The 23,197-nt window shown below is 39.2% G+C and overlaps 1 protein-coding gene across 14 annotated transcripts in view; it reads left to right on the forward strand.

Annotated features, from left to right (window-relative positions):
- The window catches only part of RALGAPA2 (Ral GTPase activating protein catalytic subunit alpha 2), a 323,319-nt gene that overhangs the window by 41,228 nt on the left and 258,894 nt on the right, over positions 1-23,197 (forward strand). For 10 of the 14 annotated variants that reach the window (XM_070588734.1, XM_070588729.1, XM_070588728.1 and 7 more), the window contains one exon: positions 19,336-19,393. In XM_070588734.1, the coding sequence (XP_070444835.1) occupies positions 19,336-19,393 (58 nt within the window). Of the gene's footprint in view, positions 1-7,829; positions 7,883-19,335; positions 19,394-23,197 lie in introns of all 14 variants that reach the window. The other 4 variants (XM_070588735.1, XM_070588738.1, XM_070588737.1 and 1 more) reach the window with 1 other exon arrangement.

A 23,197-nucleotide genomic window follows, 5' to 3' on the forward strand; every position in this document is an offset into this window, starting at 1 on the left:
GAAAGTTAATTGTTGGTTATCTAGAAATTATTCATTGTTTGAAGAGACATGTACTTAGGTTGATGCGGGATCAACTTTATGGCTGTGAAGGAAAAGCCTAATATGTATTTGCTGCAGAGCTGGCTGGAGAGGGAGGCCATGGCTCTCCATGGGCTTTCTGGGTTTGTGGTATAAAACACATATGGAAACCTCCAGCCCAGGGCTCGGCTCATAGCTGGCGCTTGATAACTATGGTTCCCTTTTCTCTCCTTTGAGGACTGTCCTCCTTCACCAGAATAACAGACATTGATTCACTGCGTATTTTGCGGTGGTTGTTGTGTTTCCTGTGGTAACCCTCCTGTGAATGAAACCTGTGCAGAGGAGTTGTTTTTAACAGAAGCTTTAAGTCTATCACTTAAATGTGTATCTACTGACCACCATTTGTTTCGACTATTCTATTAATTTACTTTATTTGTGTAATAGTTGATGCGTTTACTAAAGGATCTATAACACATGCAAGTTTTGAAGCATGATGATAAAGCCCATACTCTTTTTTTTTAAGATTGGCATCTGAGCTAACATCTCTTGCCACTCTTTGTTTTGTTTTGTTTTTCCTCCTTCTTCTCCCCAAAGCCCCCCAGGACATAGTTGTATAATCTAGTTGCAGGTCCTTCTAGTTGTGGCATGTGGGACGCCGCCTCAGCATGGCCTGATGAGCGGTGCCATGTCCACCCCCAGGATCTGAACCGGCGAAACCCTGGGCCGCCGCAGCAGAGCACATGAACTTAACTGCTTGGCCACGGGGCCGGCCCCTCTTCTTTTTCTGTTGTATAAAATAGTTTGTATGAGATTGGAATGTTCTGTGCCTAGAATGTTTTTCAGTCATTGCTGTAAAAACCATCTGAGACTGGTGCTTTTTTGTTTTTGTTTTTTTAATGGGAGGATTTTAACCACTCATTCAATTTCTTCAATAGTTTTAGAATTATTTTAGGATTATTTGAGTTTTCCATTTTTTCTTGATTTAGGCTTGGTAAATTATATGTTTTTCTAAGAATTTGAAGAATTCTAAGAATTTATACTTATCACCAAAGTTTTAAAACTTATTGTGACTCTTCATAAATCTCTTCAGTTTTATCTGCTCTGTATTAATTTTTGCTGTCTTCAAACAATTATTTGTATTAGACACATTATGAGTAGTAATAGTAATAGTAGTGATAGTATTTGTGTCACACTTTGCAGGTATTATTTTACTATCTTCCAGTTGCCATTGCAACAGTTTTAAACCCTGTTCTCAGTCTAATTGTTGTCCCTTTAAATGCCCTTTCTCTCTGGCTTCTCTTAAAATCTTTGTCTTAGTCTTTGGTATTCTGCAGTTTCACCACAAAATGTCTAGTTGAAGATTTCTTATCGTGCTTGGTGTGTATGTGCTTCCTGTTTTCTGGATTCAAATCTTTTATCATTTCTATGAAATTCTCAGCTGCTGTCTTCTCAAATGCTGACTCATTTCTATTCTTTCTGGCCATACTTTCTAGGATTCCTACTTAAGTTTCTTGATCTATCCTCGTGTCCCTTAAGCTTGCTTTTATACTCTCTTCCCCTGTCTCCTTGTGTTACATTCTGGGACATTTCTTCAGTTCCTTCTTCCAGTGCACTCACTTTCTTCATTTGGGTCTAATCTGCTTCTTAACTATTCTATTGAGTGTTAAATTTCAATTACTTTTTTTTTTCATGTTTTAACTTCTTTTGGTTTGGTAGTCACGTGTGGCTGGTTGCTTGTGATAGTCCCTGATCCTTGTTCATTTTTAGACATCTTTTATTTTCTTAAACATTTAACATAATATTTCATATTCTGTGTCTGATTATTCTAATATCTGAAGTGTTTTGTGGTCTAAATCTGTTGGTTATTTCTGCTGTCTCTCACAATGGCTTCTTCTCTTGCATGTTATGTGATAGGATTTTGAGATCAAATTTAATTGAACAGAGATTCAATCTCTTTAATCTTGGAAGGCTTGTCTTTGCTTTTGGTGGGAGTCTGAGAGTGCTCTTGATTGGGATCACTTTGGCTCCATTTGAGGGTCCTGGTTTATCAATGGAATCTCAGGTTCAGTTCCTCAAACATATGATGTGGTAGGGAGTGGGGTCTGGAGGGCACAGACATTTATAGATCCTAATGTGGAATGGGCAGTAGCTCTCTGGCACCCTGCGTTGATTTTCTTGAGCTTTTTGCTTACAGATAGGATTTTGGGTTACTTCTCCCACCTTCCTCCTTCCCTCCTACTTTCTCTCCAACTGATTTTTAAATCTCTTGTTAGTTTCCCTCTGTCCTCCCAAGCCCAGAAATGTTTTGAGAATTACATTTGCTGTCACTGATCTCAGGTCTAGTTGTCCTGCAATAGGAAAGTCCGTCAGAGGCCGTGGTCCTCTACCTCCCACAGAGGAAGTTTCAATACCTTCTCCTCGTGTCCGGAAATTCTAGATTAGGGAGGATGCTGTTACTGATACATTACTAACTACAGAGGATTAGTTGCCTATATAATAGAACAAATATATATTATTCAAAGCTTCGTAAAACTTTCATTTTGCATAGTAAATATGAATGAGTAATGAACTTACATTACTTTTATTTATGCTTATGTTCTCTCTCTGTCTCTAGCTTTAGAAGGTAGGTTGTAATTTCTATGGTTCATTCTGAGAATTCAGTAACTTCATTACTACTTTCTGCAACTTAGTGCCATATAAAGAGATGGTTTATGAGGATTTGAAGGTAAATACTTATCAAGGTGTAAATAATTGGGAGAGGTTTCCTTTAGAAGAGGTAGAATTATTAAGACATGCTAAATCACAGAAGGGATACTGTGTGAAGATAGTCTGTAAGTACGAAATGGCTTGGAAGAAAGCATAGAGGTGAGAGAGTTCAGAAGGCGTGAAAGAAGAGTATGTGAGGAGACCTGCTGCCCGCCTTTGTAAGTCAGGGGCAGTCTAGAAGGGAACCTTTTAAAAGGCAACAGTAGTTTTCAGATGTAGTGAGCTACTGGAGACATGACAGTGCTCTGATAAAGTGAGTGATGTGCACTCGAGGCTGCACGCCTGGTCCGAGTCGCGGTTTCAGGCAGGGAACAGACCTTTCTGTCTGCCTTTTTATCTCCAGTGGGAGCACCTGTACCCCTTGGAGGTTGACCTCCAGCCTCCTTTGCCTATAGCTTCAAATCTGTGTACCACTTAGAGTTTCTGTTGTTGCTGGTTCATGGAGATGTTTATCACGATTTTTATTGAGGTTATCACTCTTTAATTTTACTCTTCTTTTAAAAACATGTTTCCTCTATCATTGCTATGTGTTTCAAATGGGAGTGTGGGGATGATGGTGTGGGACCCTGTAAAATGAGTTTACATTGCCGTCTTGACCAGAATGTAAATGTTTTACGTGGCCATCCTGTTTACTCCTTTCCTTCTGAGGTAGATTCTGTCTTCCCAGTTTTTATTGATGAAGGAATGGGGCCTTTGTGATGTTAGGTGATTTATCCAAGACAGCACATCATCAAATGATAGAGATTTAACCTCTGGTTTCACTCTAGAACCCATTTCCTTAACTTGATGCCATGCTGCTTACCACTTAGGAGTCCTGATATTCTCCTGCTTCTCAAGCTATAATCCACAGGCCATCTATACCAATGTGTACCTATTCTTGTACAATTTATTCATTTATTAGACACATTTATTGAGTACCTAGTATATGTCAGGCACACTTTTAGGTGCTAGAGATATGGCAGTGGGTAAGATAGGCAGAGCTCTCTGCCCTCATGGAGCATATGTTACATTTCATGGTAAACTGAAGAGTCCACTGGTAAGAATGGACTATGTCAGAGCTCTAGTAATGACCTTTGGAGTCACAGAAAATTCTGCATAGCCCTTTTCAGAAGTGACACTTTGGTAGTGGCCCTTGAGGTGGCTACCTGCATAGGGGAAAAAGAGGGTTGATGTAGAAATGTAAGGCACCTCGTGAGTGGGCTTCAAGGTCAAATAATTCACTTGACTTTGAGAACCTTCTGGATTCAGCAGTTGAGGAATTAATTGTTTTAATGGTCCATGGGATTTGTTTTAATCAGGTATGGTAAGACACACAGACATGAAAATGATTAGCATGAAGGAAGAAGTTTTTATTGTACTCACGGTGCCAGATAAACAGGGGGTGTGGCATGCCACGCAGGGCTGTTCAGAGAAGCACAAAGGTAAAATGAGCAGGCAGAGAGATTGAGGGTGGGAAGCTTTATCGTGATTTTTACACACATGGGCAATAATGTGGGAAGTAATGGGCAAGGCAGGGTAAGCAATCTAAACAGGGTTAGGATTGGATAGTTTGAGTAATATCAGTGGGCTCCAGGCTGTAGGGGTGGTCCCTAGTTCTTCTGTACCTGGTCCCCCTGTGATTCAGGCAGGGGGATAGTGTCCCAGAGTGTGAGAGTCCATAAAAGAAGGTGGTTGGGGGTATGGGTTTGGGCTGGGATTGGTTGGTTTGCATATCAAAGGCATGCTGGTAGGTACTATCTCTAGGAATTAGCTATTCCTGGGAGGGGGCACTCCCTCCCAGCTCAGCAAGGCCCCAGGTGTCAGAGCATCAAGAATACAGAAAATAAGAAAATATAGTTAATACAGAGGTATTGTTTCAAGCTGTCTGTCATGTTATACGTCATCCTTCTTTAGTAGAGAAATGGAATAGTTTGGAGTTATTTTATGGTTAAGAAAGCATCTAGATTTTGATAGCAAGGTATTTCGTTAGCCTCCCACACCCCAATTAAAATATACATGGACAAAAAAGGTTTAATTTCAAAACTTACACATGTTCTGGCCTTGGAATGCTACTCGTTCAGCTGTTTTTCAAATATCACAGAGTTAGAAATCACAGATACACAGGACATTTGATTTCTAGACTCCTTATTTTTAAATTTATCCAAATTGCTCCACCAGATTATATAAACTCTGTTTTTTTGTTTTTTCCTTCCTGGAATCTTGAACAGGTTCTTTGTGGCCTGCCAAGTGTGGCCCAAGCTGGTCTAAAACTCAGAACCATCCCAGGGTCCCTGTGTGCTTTCTTGCGCATTTGGTTGTTGATGTTGCTCTGTCACACGCATACTGCTTTGTTTGTTGCCTCTTTACCTCTTTTCGAATGGTTTCACTTCTGCCTCTTGGTTTATGCAATTCTCTTTTCAGGGTCTGCCCTTTGCTCTCCTCCTCATCTGCTCGTTCTTTCAGGCTCTGTTCACACTCACTGATTTCTTTTGGCAGCTCAGCTAGAGATGCCCATTCTTTTCTGTGAACTCATACAGTACAGCTCCCGCTTGTTACCATTTGGTTGTAGCTGAGTGTTCTTAGTTTTCCCTTAAGGTGGCTCTGTCTTAGCTGCCTAATGAGGCTATAAAGTTCCTGAGGCCAGCAACCGTTACTTATAATTCTTTGTGTCCCCCTCAGTCATTTGCACCTATTAATGTTTATTGTTGTTTTTAAAATTCTACGTGTAAGTGAAATCATGCAGTATTTTTCTTTCGTCTGACTTATTTCACTTAAGAATACCCTCTAGGCCCATCAGTGTTGTTGCAAATAGCAAGATTTCATTCTTTTTAATGGTTGAGTAGTATTCCATTATATATGTTGGATTAAACCCTCTTAAATTCTCAGCTTATCTCTCATGGGGTTGTTTGGTATTTTTATATTAAAACCATTTTCTTTTCTCACCTAGATAAAAGAGATGGGAAAAAGGTAGCAGAGGAACTGGCTAAGTTTAGATAGGGCTTTGACACTGACAGGCTGTGTGGTCTTAGGGTCTTAACCTTTCCTTACCTTGCCTTACATGACTATAAAGTGAGGTAATGGGACTGGATGAGTTCTGGGGTCTTTTCCAGCTCTACCAACCTAGGATACTACAAATATGGCTTTGTTTGAAGTCTCTGAACAAGAGTCTTCACAACAAGAAGTTCATGGAGAAGTCTTTTTTAGCATGAAATTTAATTTTATGCTTTCATTTAGTCTTAAATATTAAACTGATTTGACTCTGATTAGCTTTTGCATATCTAAACATCTCAGTTGCTTTTTGTCTCTAGAGTAGCTCTGTTCAATAGAACTTTCTGTGATGATGGGAATATTCTGTATCTGCTATCCAGTTAGGTAAGCACTAGCCATATGGGCTATTTAGTGCTTAAAATGTGAGTAGTGTGACTGAGTGACTTAAATTTTAATTTAAAGTAATTTTATTGGATTTAAATTTTAAATTTAAATAGCCATATGTGGCTGGTGGCTGCTGATTAGACAGGGAAGCTCTGTATTCTTCCAGCAGAGCCTTGTTACCTCATTTGAAAGACTTCTTCTTTGTCAACACTTGGTTAAATCCTCAGTATGTTGCATATCTGTTTCCTCATGGGGCAGGGGACTTAAGGTTTAGGGTTTTACTGAAATGGTTTCCCTAGGCTTCTCAGGCGTTGTTACCAAAGTGCCCTTGGCTGAGGGGAATGCGCATTTACCTCCATGGGTTAGGGAAGCATGGCTCCGAAGTGGCCTTCTGAAAATTGAAAATCCATACACAATTTCATTCTACTCTTCATGCTTGTCCTAAGATAGAAATAATATTTTAAATAATGGTCAGTCAAATTACATAGTACTCATCTCCCCACCACACCTTCCACCTTCCCTCCACCCCCCGCTCCCTCCAAGATAAAGAAAACACCTTCAGTGTCATTTCCGGAAAATGCATCTGTTTCTCCTTCACCCCTCCTTTGGTGGGGAGATGTGGGTTGGAGAAGCATGGACATAAGAGGCAAGCTGTAGCAGCTGAGCCACCCAGAGATGCAGATAATATGTGGGCTTCTTCAGAGGCAGACAGAGGAAGAGGAGTAATACTATGGCCAATAGTTTTTGTTTCTCTTTTACTGTTGAAGATGACAGTTTGGTTGTTTGAAATTTACTGTAGGCTCCTGCCTACTGTCTCCCTTCCCTCCCTGCAGTGTGGACGTAGTGCTGGATTGGGGGCAGAATTGTATGTGTGTGGAGTCTTGCTGGGTGTAGTTATGTTTGGGAGTCATAATTGATTGGCAGTGAATCCAGGGCTGTAGTGGAATCTCTGTCTTACTTTAATAGAATTCAACACTGGGTCTCTTGTTCTTCATTGTTCCAAGTGAGCTTATATAGATGGTGGATTTAGCCTCTAATTCTTTTTCTCAAAATAGAGGGAGAGGACTTTTAATAGTTTTCTTGATAATAATAACACAACTGGATCCAGTGCAGTGCCCGGAATTGTGGAAAAGAAGGTGAAACAAACGACTGGTTTTCACTCTCGTTACAACTACTTTGTATATGCCACCTGATAATTTGAGTATTGACTTTATTTCCCATACAAATGCATTTATTTATGACTTTTCACATTTAATAGTACCATTCTACTTCAGATATTAATAATGAAGAAGAATTGCCTGAAGAAAAACTAGAATTATGAATATAATAGGATTATAAACAGTTCTGAGATGTTTATTTGCGTTTTCCCCCACACCTCTTTTCCCCTCCGCCATCTTCCTCCTCCTTTTGTTGGGACTGTATATCTTTTATAAGATATACAGTGAATGAAACAAATTAGAAGTTCTGCAGAGGTTCAATGGAAATGCTTGCGCTGAATCATAGGTAAGTCAACACGTTCAGGGCAGGTGCTCTACAGGATTAAGTCACAAGCTTTTTTCTTTCTTCATACGATGACTAATGCCTTTTCTTATGAGCAAATAACACATGGCAAGACAGCAGAATTGTACTTTTACAGTTAACTAGTTTCCACAGCCCCTGCCTTCTTTTGCTTCATTTGTCATTATTTCTTCCAGATTATCCATTGTGCAGAAATACTTCCATGCTCCTCCCTCCTCCTCACACTGAGGTAAAGGACTTTATTCCATAAACCTCTCACGCTGTTATTGCTTTTTTATTTCTTGTACCCATAAGATATAACTTTACTGTTATTGAGTGGAGGAGGGACAAGAACAAATAAAATGAACAAGAAATACAGATTCTTTCTAAGTCTTTGGAATTTAAGTTCTTGTTCAGGGTTTCAAATATTTGGATGCTTCAGTGAATATTTTTCTTTTAAAATAAAGATTCCAATTTTGAATGCAGCTCCTGGGTCACTCACATAATTCTAAATGACTGATTGCAACTGAAAAAAAGCCTGAGTCAGTTCAAATTTCCTGGAGAACATTTTAAAAAGAACTGAGCTTACAGAGACACCCATCTCTCATCCCTAAACATGTCCTGAGTTCCACTTGGCAAGCAAAATCAGTGCCACTGGTTGTTATGACCAGCATATTGGGTCACCTTTATGACATCAGGAGTATATTTTAATGTGTTATATGTTTTTAAATGATGATAGAGATGTATAATTATCATGGCTTTCTTCATAATGTTAACCATACTTGTTTTTCTTAATGTTGAGCCCTTGGTTGGGAACAACTCCAGATGATAGCATTATTGTTATGGCTTAGTGGGATGATTTCTGATATTCCTTGAGACCCCCTCTGCAGGGATCACAGTAGAGGGCTGGGTAGCCAGTCCTACCCTTTCTCACTGGTCTCATGTGTTGCCTCTGATGGTGAATTAGCTCATTACCTGCGCCTTGGTGCCATGCCCTATACTGGATACCAGGGAAATGATTAAACACTGGGCCCAGGTCTTTTATTTCTATAGCATGAGGTTATTCTGGTATCTGCTTTTGGTCATGAAAAGTTTATAATTCTCTGCAAACAGGAAGATGGAAACAAAACATAACATCTAGTTCTTTCTGGAGATTCTTTGAATGCATTGTTTGTGGTTAAAATTTGATTATCTTATTATAGCATATTAATAATTTGAATTAGACTACAGGTGTCTGAGTTAAAAGGAGCCATTTTCAATGGGCATTTTAACTTATAAGTTTAATATTCAAGTCTACAGTTTTCCTTATTCCTTGAGACTTATAGGTGAGAAACTTGGGATTGACCCAACAGGGTGTACTGAATTACTCAGTTCACCTTGAGGGAGAGAAAACTGAAGACAAGATTTTTGTGAAAGTCTGAAATTACATTCTTGTGATTATCTCTGCAGCCCAGGTGCCCTGAGTTTCCTGGCATGCTGGCCCTTATCACGTAGTGTGCCACTCGACTTGTCGGTAACTGACACTCTTAGGAGCAGGTCTCTTGGAAGGCAGCACTAGCAAATGCCTCCAAGAACCCTTTAAAGGCAGATGTAGAAACCGCATTAGGGCTAAATATATGGAAAATTCACAGTAAGACTTGAGCATGTTGTATTTATTGTTAGAACAGCAGAAGATTTGTAAAGAGCTTTCTCTCTCCCTTTAAATTAAATGGAATTAATGGGTTAACACAGTTTAGATGAGTTTGTCTTTTTATAAATTTAGGAAAGAGTTGTACAAATATTTGCTGTGTTGTAAATTTTCTGTGGCTTGTTTTATTTGGATGTGTAGTGTGGCTGTTCCAGAGTGACACCTAGTGTTTGATGCGCTGTGACACTGGGCGGGTTGGAAGGGACAAGTCTGGCTTGAAGCCTGCAGTGCACCAGCTGCTCCTGCAGACCTTGGACACTTGCTGAGTGAACTTGGCGGATTGGCCAGTCCTGAGCCTGTTACAGGTCTGCGACACTAATTGTGCTGAGTCGAGCATTTCAATCCTCTAAGTTTCTGGGATGGTGGGAACAACCTGGTGGCATCTCACTGGGGCTTTGTTATTTCTCTACTCATCACTTACCTGGAAACTCTCTGGAAGTGAATTTTTGTTTTGTGGAAAATGGCACAGAAAAGACAGCCAACTGGTTGTGCTGGTACCAAAATTGAAGAGATATGAAAAAATGCCATTTTTAGCCAGAAAATAGAAGCTTCCATTAAATGAAGAAGAGCACGGCAGATTTGATTGTGACAGATCTCCCATGTAAGATGCTTGTGTGAAAAGAAGAAGACTGTTGAATCTGTTTCAGTGAGTGCTTTATTAGGGGCAAAACCATGTATTATGGTCAGGATTATATGCTACTAATTAGGGGATTTATGAAGGTTGCTGGATGTTCTCTCATTAAAAATGAAGAGTCTAGTGCAATTTGATTTTCTTTGAAAAGACATTAGACCTTTGCATGATCTTAAGTAAAGTGAAAAAATAAACTCTTAGAATCTGTCAACTGCCTATGCTTCCAAGTTTTTGAATATTGTATGTTTAGTACCTAATAAAAATGGTTTCCTATCTGTATCTGTCTGTTTATTTTGATCAATACTGATAGGGTTTCCACTCCGTGGTTCTGCCCATTGTGTGCTGCTGTTCTTTGATACCCTCTTCTGTGTACTACCTCAGCCTTCGTTCAGAGCCTCAGTTTCTCCTCTACTGGAGCATCTTGATAACTAGACTTTTGGTCTGTGATTCTGCCCCTGCTGTCTCCCTCACCCACCTGGAATGCTCTCTGTGTAATGTAATTCTGATTCCCATGGCCTTTAGGTCAAAGGTCGATCGAACTCCCCAGCAGGGCACTCAAGGCCCTTCCTTCTCTGACCTCTGCCTCCCTCTCCATCCCTTATCACTCGTCTTGCTTCTGTCCCCACTGGCAACCTTTTGAAGGTCCACAGACAGAGCAGGGCTTTTTTTTTTTTTTTTTGATGCTCCTGCTGCTTAAAATGCCCTTCTTCTGCCTAAAAGGCCCTTCTTTTCCTGGCTCGCTCAAGTGTGCCCTTCAGGATTCAGTTCAAGGATGGTCTCCCTTTGGAAGTGTGCCTTGTCTGTACTTCCTTCCTTCCTTTGCAGGTACTGACGTCCCTGATGGTCTTGCCTTTTTTCCCTTAGGGCTGTAGCTTTTAGAGCAGCAACAGTGTCCTTCTTTCTCTCTCTCTCTAATCCCTTGCATGGTATCTGGCACAAAAGGGGCCTTAGTAGGAATATTTATTAACCAATCAAATAAACGGTTGATTCAGGGGATATTTGTTTTAATTATCTACACTACTGCCAATTCAAATCCCTATCTATAGCTTAGCGATTTGCAGTACTTGAAGAGGATTTCATTATTATGAAAGTTGCTTTTCTTTTTATTGATTTCTTCCTTAAAACACCTTTCTCAACGTTTTGATTTTAAAACCTGCTTTTGTTTTTTGCCTCTTGTTTCAGCTTTGACTAATTTTTGTTATACAGCATTTACATTGTTGATGACTTTTAGTCTATAATTATAGTTGTGTATGTGTGTGTGTTTTTAACTTGAATGTTGCTCAGAAGAGTGTTTTACAATCTCCAAAGTAATTGAGAATTTTTTAGTTTAAGCTCTCAGTGGTGGACTTTCAGTGCATTGAGTTTACTTGTGGCCTGTGCAACTCCTACACTGAGGGTTTTAGTCACAAGGATTAGAAAAGGAAATTTTAGTAGATGTTTCATGAACGTTAGGATCTGTGAAGTGAAATTTTCTCTCTCTATATACGTATATCTATTAACTGGCCTTACTATATTCAGATCAGCTGTATTCTACTCTATTGCCTGTTTTATCTGTCAAAGATAGAGTACGTTAAAATCTCCCATTATAAATGTTTCCCCCCTCAGTTTCTGTATATGTTTCATTTTCATGTATTTTTGTATTTGTTTTATTTTTATGCTATGTTATTTCTTGCATAAAGGTTCATGAGTATTAAAGCTAAATTGTGAATTACATTTTCAATGTGTTTGAAATAGTTCCTTTTGTCCCACTTAGAGTCTTTTCACTTGATGTTGATCCTGCTTTGCTGTGTGTCTGTGCCAATGTGCACCTGATATGTCATTTTCTGTATTTTATTGTTAATCTTTCTGTTTGAAAGCTGATTCTGATTGACTTGGTCTGTGGTAGGGGAATTGAACCTATTTATATTTATTTTTTGTATGATAATCAACAATTTTTGTTTTTGTTCTACTTTTGTTTTTGGAGAGGTCACTGACTTTCACTTTATGGAATATGCTTTGTGATTTGGAAGATGTACTTCCTATTTTCTGTCATTCCAATAATTATCTCTAACTTAACAAAATACTGTTTGAACCTTTTCTTCTAATTATCCATTTCAAGAATAAAGCAGTATTTGATGCATTTACTTTAATCTCATATGTCTTCTGTACTTCTCACTTCTCAGCTACTTTAAGCATTTTAGATCCAGATTATTTTATTATAATAATTTTAGAATTTTAATCATTCTCTTATTTTAATCATTTTGACGACTTACTTGATGTTTTATAATCACACTAACTCCAATTATGTAAATATAGCTCACTGTCACAGTGTTTGTACCCGTGCACCCTTGTTTTTGCATTGTTTGTGTTACTCTCTGTATTTGCTGGAATATGAATCACTTAGTATGTTGAGGAAGTGAGGTATGTGGCTGTATACTTCCAACTCTAAAATATCTTTCTTTTGACTTCAGACATCCATAGCTGGCTATATAATTTTTGAATCATAATCTTTTAAACTCAAAACTCTGAGTTTTGTTTTTTTTTCCAAAATAGCTATAGTTTACTCTAGCAGTCTGTCATACATTGGACTCTTACATAGGCACCTTGTCTGCTTTGAGGCTTCTATTCTCCATGTGTGTATATGTTGTGGCCATTCTACTCACTTTGGCCTGCAGTGGGTAGTTGACTACATTATCTCCTGGAGCTTAATGTTGCCGAAGGAGAGTCTGAGGTCTCCTGATCTTTGTTCCTTTGTGGATAATCGACTTCTTCTGTTTAGATTTGTGTAGGATTTTTAGTTATATATTGAATTTACATCTTCAAATTTGCTATGTCTAAATATTTATCTCTCCAGCTTATTTAGTTCTAGGGAGGCCTTGTGATGTGCAGTGTCTCATTGCAGGGTTATGGTGGCGGACTCTGCAGCAGATTCACTAGATTCATGCTTTCCATCTTTTTCATCTCCATGTAATGTTTTCTGTTATCAGAATGTTACTCACTTGTGCATCTGCTTTCTTTGTTTTCCCAGATCTTAAAAAAGATTCACTGTCTTCTTGGATCTTTTAAGAATGTGAATAAAAAATACTAAAAAATTACCCTATTCTTTCAGCACATCTATTTCAGAAGGAAGAGTTTTCGTTTCTCTTTAGGATGGTCTCCTCCTTTGCTGCATATTCTAGATATGTTCTGCCTTCATGGGAAGGGGACCACCCCCACCTTCTCATGTCTTTGCAGTTGCGTCTGTGCTTTAAGGAGCCAGTCCTCTAAGTGTTTTGCTTGTACATGGGATCCTTTACCCTTTCCAAGTTTTCATTGCTTAATGAGGTTTTCCAACACTTAATATTGGTTGATTTCTGAAATACAGGAGGGAGAAATTAGATAGCCCTCCCTTTTCATTACATTCCATATTTCTTTTAGATGTCTTTGCCTTGTATTTTTTTTTAAAGGCTTATCTAGTCTTCAAAGGGATGCATTTTTTTTCTTTTAAGGTATGCTTTTTGGTGAGGAAGATTGGCCCTGAGCTAAAAGCTGTTGTCAATCTTCCTCTTTTTTTTTCTCCCCAAAGCCCCAGTACACAGTTGTATATCCTAGTTGTAGGTCATTCTAATTCTTCTACGTGGGATGCCACCACAGCATGGCTTGATGAGTAGTGTGTAGGTCTGCACCTAGGATCCGAACCTGCAAACCCTGGGCCGCCAAAGTGGAGCATACAAACTTAGCCCCTATGCTACTGGGTCAGCTCCCTGCCTTGTGTTTTAAAGTCTCTCTTTTGCAATATTTTTATTAATTTTTTTGTAAGAAGAAATGGTAAGCCATTTTTGTAAGCCAAGAAAAGTATTGCCTTTTGAGTGATCATCTAATCAAGAATGAAGATTAACAGTAATGTTTGGAAGCACAGTTCCATTCTCAGTTATCTTTATCAAGTGCCTACTTGCCAGGTTCTGTGTTTCTACTATGTTACGGTACAAGCACCTTCCTTAAACTTGGGCATTTCTGAGTGTCTGCTGTACATGTGAACTAAAATTAGAATTCCTTTGTCTTCCTTTTTTTCATTTTTCATTCATTCCTCTATCTGTGCATGCAGTGCTTGTTAGCAAATGTTATGTACCAGGCACTGTTCTTGGTGTTGGGGATACTAGATGGCTAATAGAGGGTCCCTTCTCAAGAAATCCAGTTATCTAGTGATGGAATGGGCCCTGTGGCCGTTTAGCTGAGAAGCATGCAGTGAAGGATGTGGTGAGAGGTGTGATCGTGGTGGGCTTTTCTCAAGAGGTGATGTTTGAGTTTGGTCTTAAAGACTGAAAGGGATATAAGAAGACAGAGCTGTGCTTCTCTTACTCAGGAACAACATGGCTAGTGATTAGATAGACAGTGTATTGTACTGGAAGAGATTGATGGTACAAGAAGAAAAGCATTACTTTTTTAGCTAAAAATGTAGTGATCTTATTTTTTAAGATTATGTAGTTCCTTATTTTTGCTCTCCTTCTCTTAAATTTTAAGGTTCCAAGCAAGCGTTGACACTCAGAGTTCAATGAAAACATTTTGTCCACGTCAGAAAGTCTAGTCATTTTTAAAGAGATGAATGGACAAGACAGTTGAATAACGAGTTGCCCTCTCCATGGGTCTCCCTGGAAGTGTCCATGCTCCTGGGCTTCTTCTCACATTGGTCCTTCTGAAACCAGTCTGTCCTTGTGGCACAGCCATTCACAGAACATTTCCTTTAAACCTAACTGCCCAGTTCTCATCATGAGTTTTTGAACATTTATTACTCAAGAGGTCAAGTAACTAAGACTTCTATTCTTTTAAACCAAACTTTGTATGTTCTTTGTGGTCAACGTTTTCTTTACCTAGTGCTCTTTGTCATGCAGCTAGTGTCAGGGAGAGTTGCTCCTCACGTTCTCTGTTTTGGATGTAACAGGTTTAGTTGGCCATTGTTTTAGTAGATTACATTACATGAGTTGGTATATATTTTTCTCATTCTTCACTGTACTACCTTTCTCAGTGGAATTGAAATCAGTTGTGAATCTACTGGGATATGTTGCAATCATCTGCTAATAATTTGAAAAGAAAATGTTTCCCATACAAATTAAACGAAGATCAGCAGTTTTAAAGTACAGTGTAGCATCTTGTATAAACTCCAGCTTACTTTTCACATTATTCCTGGTCATGTAGTCGGTTCTGAAGAAAAAAGAACTATGGATAATCAGTTACAAGAATGACAGATTCCCTGATGTGCTGATCAGTAGTAATACCTAATTTCGATTTCATGTGCTATAATGGATTACCATATAGATGCAGCCGAGTACTGAGCATTAAACAGAGCCATGTGTTTTTCAGAAAAGTAATATTTATTCACACTGTGTGGCTTTCCTGAAAAATTTTTTTGGTTTTACTCTCCAGTGAAACTACAAACAAGATGTCAATAGCTTATGTGGCATTCACAGTAGTGTAGCTTAGACTATTGGCTGTATTGTATTTGCCTCAGAAAAGATAGGCTTCATCTGGGACTTTCTGATGGACAGGCTTAGCATTTAGACACAGATGGTTGTGTGGGGCTTTATTTTTATTGACTACATAGACTTTAATGCATAAAAAATGGCCCTTGAAATATTTAGGTGTGAAAAGAAGCATCAATGTGGGTGATGTTTTAGTCTTTGAATTGTTGTGTAAGATTCTGTCTGTTTGGGAATAGTTTTAGTAGCTCAGACATTGGGCATGGCGTTTCATATCCAAACATTATTGAATTTTTCTTTTGAGTGTCTTTAAAGTCCATCCATTTTGTAAATCTGAAGACTTTTATCCAGAAGTGGTGATAATGATAGGCGTGCCCTCAGAACAAGGTGGAAACTACTTGTGGCCAACCAACAGTATCCAAGCATCTAGATACACACCATTGTGCTATATTCTTTATTTTTCATTATATTAAAAAGACATTTTTCTTTGTTGCCTACTAAGAAAAGAAACCTAAATCCGATAAGTAAACCTACTAAACCTAAGACTGATAAGTATTTTTGAAAGCTGAAAAGTGTGATTCAGTGTCAAATTGGTTTCCTGACTAAAGTAAAGATCTGAAGAACAGTGGGCATGCCAGGCATTCATCTAGTGCAAGATAAGATGTATCCTGATCTTTAGAGTAATTTTCTCAGCACCTTCTATATGACGTTTTAAAATTAAGTGGCAAGATGGGATCAGAATATGATCCTGGAACATACCTGGGTTGCCAAGTCCCCTTGGAGGAAAATGCATGAGAAAGTAGGATACCAAGTTACAGTTATTCACTCAGAAATAGTGAACTGCGTGGAAGGAGGCAGAAAACATATGGGAAGGACTCAGTGGGCCCAGGCTTCTATCATCGTGAGGCTGCAGCCAACTGATGAGAAACAATGCCAGCAGAGGCTATGTCCCTAAAGTAGGGTACACTTCCCCCAGTACATCAGCCTCTTAATATGATGAGAGTATTCTAATTAGTGATTGAAGATTATTGTGGGAGACATAGAGATGTACTGCTTACATCCTCTTTCAAGAAAGAATTTGCTGCCTAGTTGCAAGGAATGGGGTTAGCTGGCACCCTCCAGCTGTTAAGGCCTTCAGCTTTCTAGCCTTGGTCACGCTCTTCCATTGTATTCAGCCAATGCCTGAGCAAGGCACTAGTATGAGGGCCTGACCATCTTCAGCCTCTTGGGGCTCCTCTAATGGGCTGTGTTTACTCCAGAACTTCTGCTAGGCTGGCAGAGATTTGTCAGCTCTGTGTGATGGTCTGATTCTCCCTGCCCAGTCCTGCTTCCTCATTTCACTTTCACAGATGTTACTGTCCAGTAAAACATTGGCACTCCTAACTCCACCACAGTGTCTGTTTCCCAGAGAACTCACCCTTCAACTATCATTGTTCATTTGTTATCAAACATACTGAACTTGGAACTAAAGAATCGGAAAACTAGGTGCAAATGGAGGCTGTCTTTCTCTCTTTAGCTTGGAGACCTCCCAGCCCACCCCCTGACTATGCTTGTTCTGGGCTCTAGGGTTGCTTATTTGGCTTGGCAGCAGCCTGACTACTGAGACCCTCATCCTTATTATCAGTTCAGTCATTGGTTTTCTTGTGCTAATCTCCTGGCTTGTGATGTTTTCCCATAATCTCTGGACAGCTCTCTGGGATCTTACCCCTGTCTTTGTCATCTTCTACAGCTCATGGGGATGTTCAGGTTTACATTCTGTTGGTAGGACAGTGCTTGTGTGGGTTCTTATTAAAATATTCTATAAAGAACTTTCTTTTTAACTGCTGATTCCCTTTTAATGTACTGGAGCTTAAATATAACCCAGTTTTTACACTTAGTTCCTTTTGTGTGTTGTCCATCTAAACTTCATGTTAGTGTATATTGCAAGGTGAAGACCTGTTTTGATTTTTTCCCCGCAAAGAGCCACTTGCCTCTGCACAATTTATAGGTGAATCCATCCTGCCTGGCGTTTGGTGTCTGACTGACAAAGGTTGTGGGTTACATCCACAAATATCTGGGTAACTGAAGTCACTTTGTTACGTGGCATCAGTTTTCCCACATTTTCCACCATCTTTAACTTTTTGTAACTAGTTGTACATGTAAATAGTCGTAAGTATTTCTAATCTTTAAAAGAAATAAACATCTAAACAGCAAAAGTATTGCATCACAAGTTTCTCCTTTGACCTGTGCACGCTTTTCTCTGGCTTCTGCTCTACCTTCTTAGGGGAACCTCAGTGCACTGATATCTCTAGGGTTTCATCTCATTTTCTCATTTTAAGCTCTTCCCCAGAGGGATCTCATATACACACATCTTCAGCTGCTACCTGTATTCTGTTACCATCCAAATCCTGGTCCTGCACTCTACACCAATAAATCCACTTGCCTAGAAGAACATCTCTACTTAGTCCATTGACACCTCAAATTCCTGGATGTCCAGAACGAAACTTGATACGCTTCAATTCTGAGATTCTTTCTGGACTTCATGCCTTAGATAAAGGTATCACCATCTACTAAGCCATTGGGGAGTCATTCTTGAGTCATCCGTTTACCACAACTGCTCCACCCACCCATCTCGACAGTTTTACCTCCTGAATATCATTGTCATATGCTTTTCCTCTTTCCCTTGCTGATCTTGGTCCAGGCCATTTTATTCCTTATCTGGAGTACTATCATCGCCTCTTCTCGATAGCTCTGCCTCTCTTCTCAGCCATCTTACATTTACCTCCAGCTGGAACCTGTTCAGAGACTGCAACTGCTCCGTGAGAACATCAACCTGCGGCCTCCCCTGCCTCTCCAGTCCCATCTCCTCCCCTCCTCATCCACCTCCCAGCCAAGTGGACCCTCTTGATGCTGCTGTTCCTTTAAGGCACCAGGCTGTCTTTGCCTCTTGGCCTTCACACATGCTCTTCCTTCTGCTTCTGTTCTGTGCTAGGCTAATTTAATTAATCCTATAAGTCTCAGGTCAAGCTTCCTCTTTTTCAGGAAGCATTCCATGAAGACCCTACTGAGATAAGGTGCTTTCCCCCTCACCTCTGTAGCACCTCAGACAAACTTCTGTCAGGCTTTTTTTTTTCCTGGATGATATTTTCTTTTCTTTTTTGGAGGAAGATTAGCCCTGAGCTAACTGCTGCTAGGCCTCCTTTTTTTGCTGAGGAAGACTGGCCCTGAGCTAACATCCATGCCCATCTTCCTCTGCTTTATATGTGGGATGCCTACCACAGCATGGCATGCCAAGCGGTGCCATATACGCACCTGGGATCCGAACCGGCGAACCTCAGGCCGCCGCAGTGGAACGTGTGCACTTAACTGCTGCGCCACTGGGAGATAGTTCCTTTACCGTCTCTCTTGCCCATTAATCATTCAACCCTTGGAAGTAAGAACTAACTGTTTTATTCATATTTATTTTATTTCTACATTTCACATGCCAGGCTTGATATCTAGTATGTTTTCACTAAATGGGATTTGTCTCACCTGTGCACATTGTGTGTGTGTGTAAGTGTGTTTGGGAAGTAGGAATGGAAGTGGAAAGTGAAATGGGAAATGGAAAGTGAAAAAGAAGAAACCTGAGGAATCTGGCATTTGAGAAGTTATTCTTTTAATGTTTAAGTAATGGCTAGATTTAATTAAGATAAAATTATCATTGTAGTTTTTTTTTCTTGTTTTCTTTTATGATGAGTTAAACTTGGAACAGTAGTCTCTATAAAACATTCAGAGAAGGAAGCTTATCTGGGGCAAGTAAAAACTGTCCTATGGGGTACAGGATAAAGTACAGTATTTATATTATTACAAAGAGTTTTTCTTTTTACTTCTAAAATATGTATATAGCAAGTTGTATGGGGCTATCATGAAAATGTGTAATTTCATTTGTACTTTATGTTCTCTTTATGTATTATTGATTTTCTTTTGTTTTATAGAAGATACTGCAGTTTCTACCTGAACGAATTTTCTTTCGATGGCATTACCAGAGTATAGGTAAGAACAATTAAAAAAATTTTTAAGTAATATGGATTTCTTCCAGTTGAATCTTCAGTAATGTTTTATGTGATTAAACCCATGAAGATAGGTTATAGCAAGGGTATGCTAATTAAAACTGAGACAAGTCCAACCTGGACTGTGGAGGAAAAGATGGTGTCTCTCTCTCGCTCTGAAAGTGCTACTTAAGGTGTAGTTTATAGACCAGCAGCATCAGCCTCAGCTGAGAGCTTGTTGGAAAATGCAGAGTCTGAGGCCCCGGCCGGGCCTGCCACATCATGGTCTGCATTTTTAACATTTTCACAATAAGTTTGAGAAACATTGATGTAGGACCAATGCTTTAGAATGCGGCAGCAAAAGGAAACTTGAAATAAAGCAAGTTACCATGGCTGCCTTTTCTGTCTGCATTTTGACGTCGAATAGCATTTCATCTCAATTTAATATTCACAGCACAACTGGCATAATTTGTGGTGTTGATTATGTATTCTCTTGTCTGTTTGAAGAATGCTTGGCTTAATCTTTCTACCTTAGAAGACTCTGATATTTCCTACAATTTTTCTTTTTTACCAGTTTATCTTTTTTATGATCATATTTTCTTCCTTGCCGGATGGTCATATTTGAGGAGAGCATAACCTTATACTGGAATCTTAACTATTTGATCATTCATTCATTCAAATATTTATTGAGGGAGAGACATTCGTGTGCAAAGTTCTGGGGCAAAAGCAAAGAATCTCTCAGTAGCTTGTATTGTATACGTTGATTGCCTAGTGAGAGGTGAGAAAAAGTAATTACAGTATAATTGGCGCTGTGAAAGAAGTGTAATGGTTGCAAAGAAGAAAAGTTCAATAATTCTATTCAGAGGAATTGAGGAAGGGTTCAAGAGAGGTAATTTCGATCTGAACCTTGAAAGATAAGTATGGAAAGTGTGGAAAGTTCTTTCTAGGTGGGAGATCAATGTGTAAAAGACATGGAGGGGCCGGCCCCATGGCATAGCAGTTAAGTTCACCCATTCTGCTTTGGTGGCCCGGGGTTCGCCAGTTCGGATCCCGGGCGCAGACCTACGCACCGCTTGGCACGCCATGCTGTGGCAGGCATCCCACATATAAAGTAGGGAAAGATGGGCATGGATGTGTGCTCAGGGCTGGTCTTCCTCAGCAAAAAGAGGAGGATTGGCAGCAGATGTTACCTCAGGGCTAATCTTCCTCAAAAATAAATAAATAAATAAATAAATTAATTAATTAATTAAAAAAAAAAGACATGGAACCTGAAAGAACATGGCAGATTCAGTGGATATTCCAAAATTCAGAAACTTAAATTTAATTTAGGATTATTTATGTGGAGAATGTAACTGACACTTATATAAACTGAATTATTTTGTTATATGTTATAAATGTAAAGAAAATAAAGTATATATAGGAAATACATCTATTGAAATGAATGAATAAATCTTACTTTAAGATGGTGCCTTGGTCGTTAGATCTTTCAAACACATAAAGAAAATTTTCCTTTAAATTTTAGAGAGTTGTCAATAGCATTTCTGCTTAATTGATGCTTTGGCCTTGTGTATTTAAATTAAAGTAAAAACATAAGGAGCTTTTTACCCAGTTTAATAGTGTCTTCCTGAGCACAGTGACTCTTGGATTGGGATTACAGAGTGCTAGGTCTCCTGAGCCATCGTAAGAGCTGGTGTTGTTTATCTGTGCGTAGAATAAACTGGCTTTAAGCATGGTCGGAATGAGTCATATTTCATAATGCTGAAGTATGGCGTTTGCTATAAAATCATCCTTATTATTGATGCTTATATACTTAATGCTTGAATCAAATAAGCAAGTAAAGCTGTTTTAGGATAAGCGTATTTTTGCATGATTTGTCAAACTGGATAGAAGTTGGTGTTTGTACAGATCCACATCTCTTTTATGGTCATCTTCAGGCTTGATGTGCTTTCGAATCAGAATTTCTCATATTTTAGAAAGGCAGTGTGGTGTGTTGATATACAACGACCATTAGCGTGATGATATCACGTCCGTAGGTAACAGCCTAGGGGTCTGGGCGGTACCCTGTAACCCAGAGAGTTCTTATTTCTGTAGCCTAAGATGTGAGTATTCATCATCAGTGTGATAACTAAACCCCAAATAGCCTCAGTCAGGTTAGTCAGGTGTTGCTGCCACGTGAGTTCAGATCAGGTGAGGTCCTGTCCACTAAGGAATTACACAAAAGAAGCTTCAGTTTTCATGGGTTTTTGGGTTTTGAAATTGCTGATAAGGGATTATGGATTTGTAATTCTACACATTTTTTTTACGTGCTTCACTGCATGTATTCTTGCATTCTTCCCAGTTTATTTGGATTTGTGAAAACTGTTACCGTTTGTCACTCAAGGTCTTGTCCAAGTTAGTTGTAGAAGCTAAGAAACTATAAGGAAACACTAGATTTCAAAGGAAAGGAATGTGCCTTAAATATCTCTCTAACATTGGCATCTTCTGAAAAGCCTCTGAGACTAAGGCAGGAAGCTTTTTACTAGTCAGTACCTGACATTCCAGGTATCTAATATTCCTCACTTTAGGCTTTTTACAGTCTAGACATCTAGTATTCCTTACCCAATAGGAACAACACTGCTGGATAAACTTAGTAATTGAATGTTATTGCAGCTGCTAGTGGCCAAGGTACTCTGAAATATCGGGTTAGAATCTTGAAGCTTGGTTTGCCGCCACTGATTCAGTGTGCTTCCTGTCCTGCACTACAGATGACAGTGTTAGTAGGCGTAGAAACCTAACATCAGAGCAACTCCTGTATTCTGCTAGTCTTAACAGCTCTCAGACCTACCTGATAGCCACGTTTATCCTGAGAAGGAAGAAAATAACTTGAAACAGCAACTGCCAGTGTTTGAAGTCTGTTTCTTATCATGTCAACTTGTTTTGTTTGTAGCAAAGAGAGATACTCTATTTCTCTTAAAACTGTTTTTAGAGGGAAAAAAATAGTCTGTACGTTTCTCTTTGTTTAAGGTTTTTAATCCTGGCTCCTTGATACAAATCATTGAATGAGGAAGCGTATTTGAACTCTAAGTTTTGCCATGTGAAGTGAATACTGGTTCATTATTCCAAGCATCTAGAGATACTGCTTCAAGTGATGTTTGGAGAGTAAGAAGATCAGGGAAGTGGCTGACACAACACTCATGACTCTGTAATGTATACTAACCAGCTACTCAACTATTTGTAAATTTCCATTGTTGATTAAAATGGAAAAAATTGGTTTGTCAAACTATTCTTAAAGTGATTTTTAGGCCAGTCAGTCATGGTGGATGAAGGTGGCCGCTTGAAGTCTTATCTCTTTGCGATAATGAGAACTGACAGGGAGTGAGGAGATGACGAATGGCACATGAGCAAACCGGGAAATTTGGTGCAAGGGCAGTCAGTGGCACCCTTTCTTGTGCCCATGTGTTATCAGTACAGGACTCAAGTTACATGTGTGTTTGCTTTAAGAAGGTTTCCTGCTCACAAGCCTCTAGAAAGCAGATTTCCTGTCCCATTCAGTGTACAGTGCTGAATACAGAATACAGTATTGTTCATATGTGTTTTTATATATGTCATTATTAAATCTAGTTTGCTCAACTAGCTTTTTCTTATACATAGTATAAAAACTAAGTGCATAACTACACTGTAGATTTGTTTATGACTTTTTAAGAGTGTCCCTGGCTTTATGCCTTCGGCTCTTCAGTGGCCTCACATTGCCTGGGATGTAATGCATCCTCTGAGCAAACTCGGAGCAGCCTCGTTTCTCATTATACTGCTCCCTGGGCTCTAAGCTTTC

This window comes from Equus przewalskii, chromosome 21, assembly GCF_037783145.1.
Source record: "Equus przewalskii isolate Varuska chromosome 21, EquPr2, whole genome shotgun sequence".
In the NCBI taxonomy this organism is placed as follows: domain Eukaryota; kingdom Metazoa; phylum Chordata; class Mammalia; order Perissodactyla; family Equidae; genus Equus; species Equus przewalskii.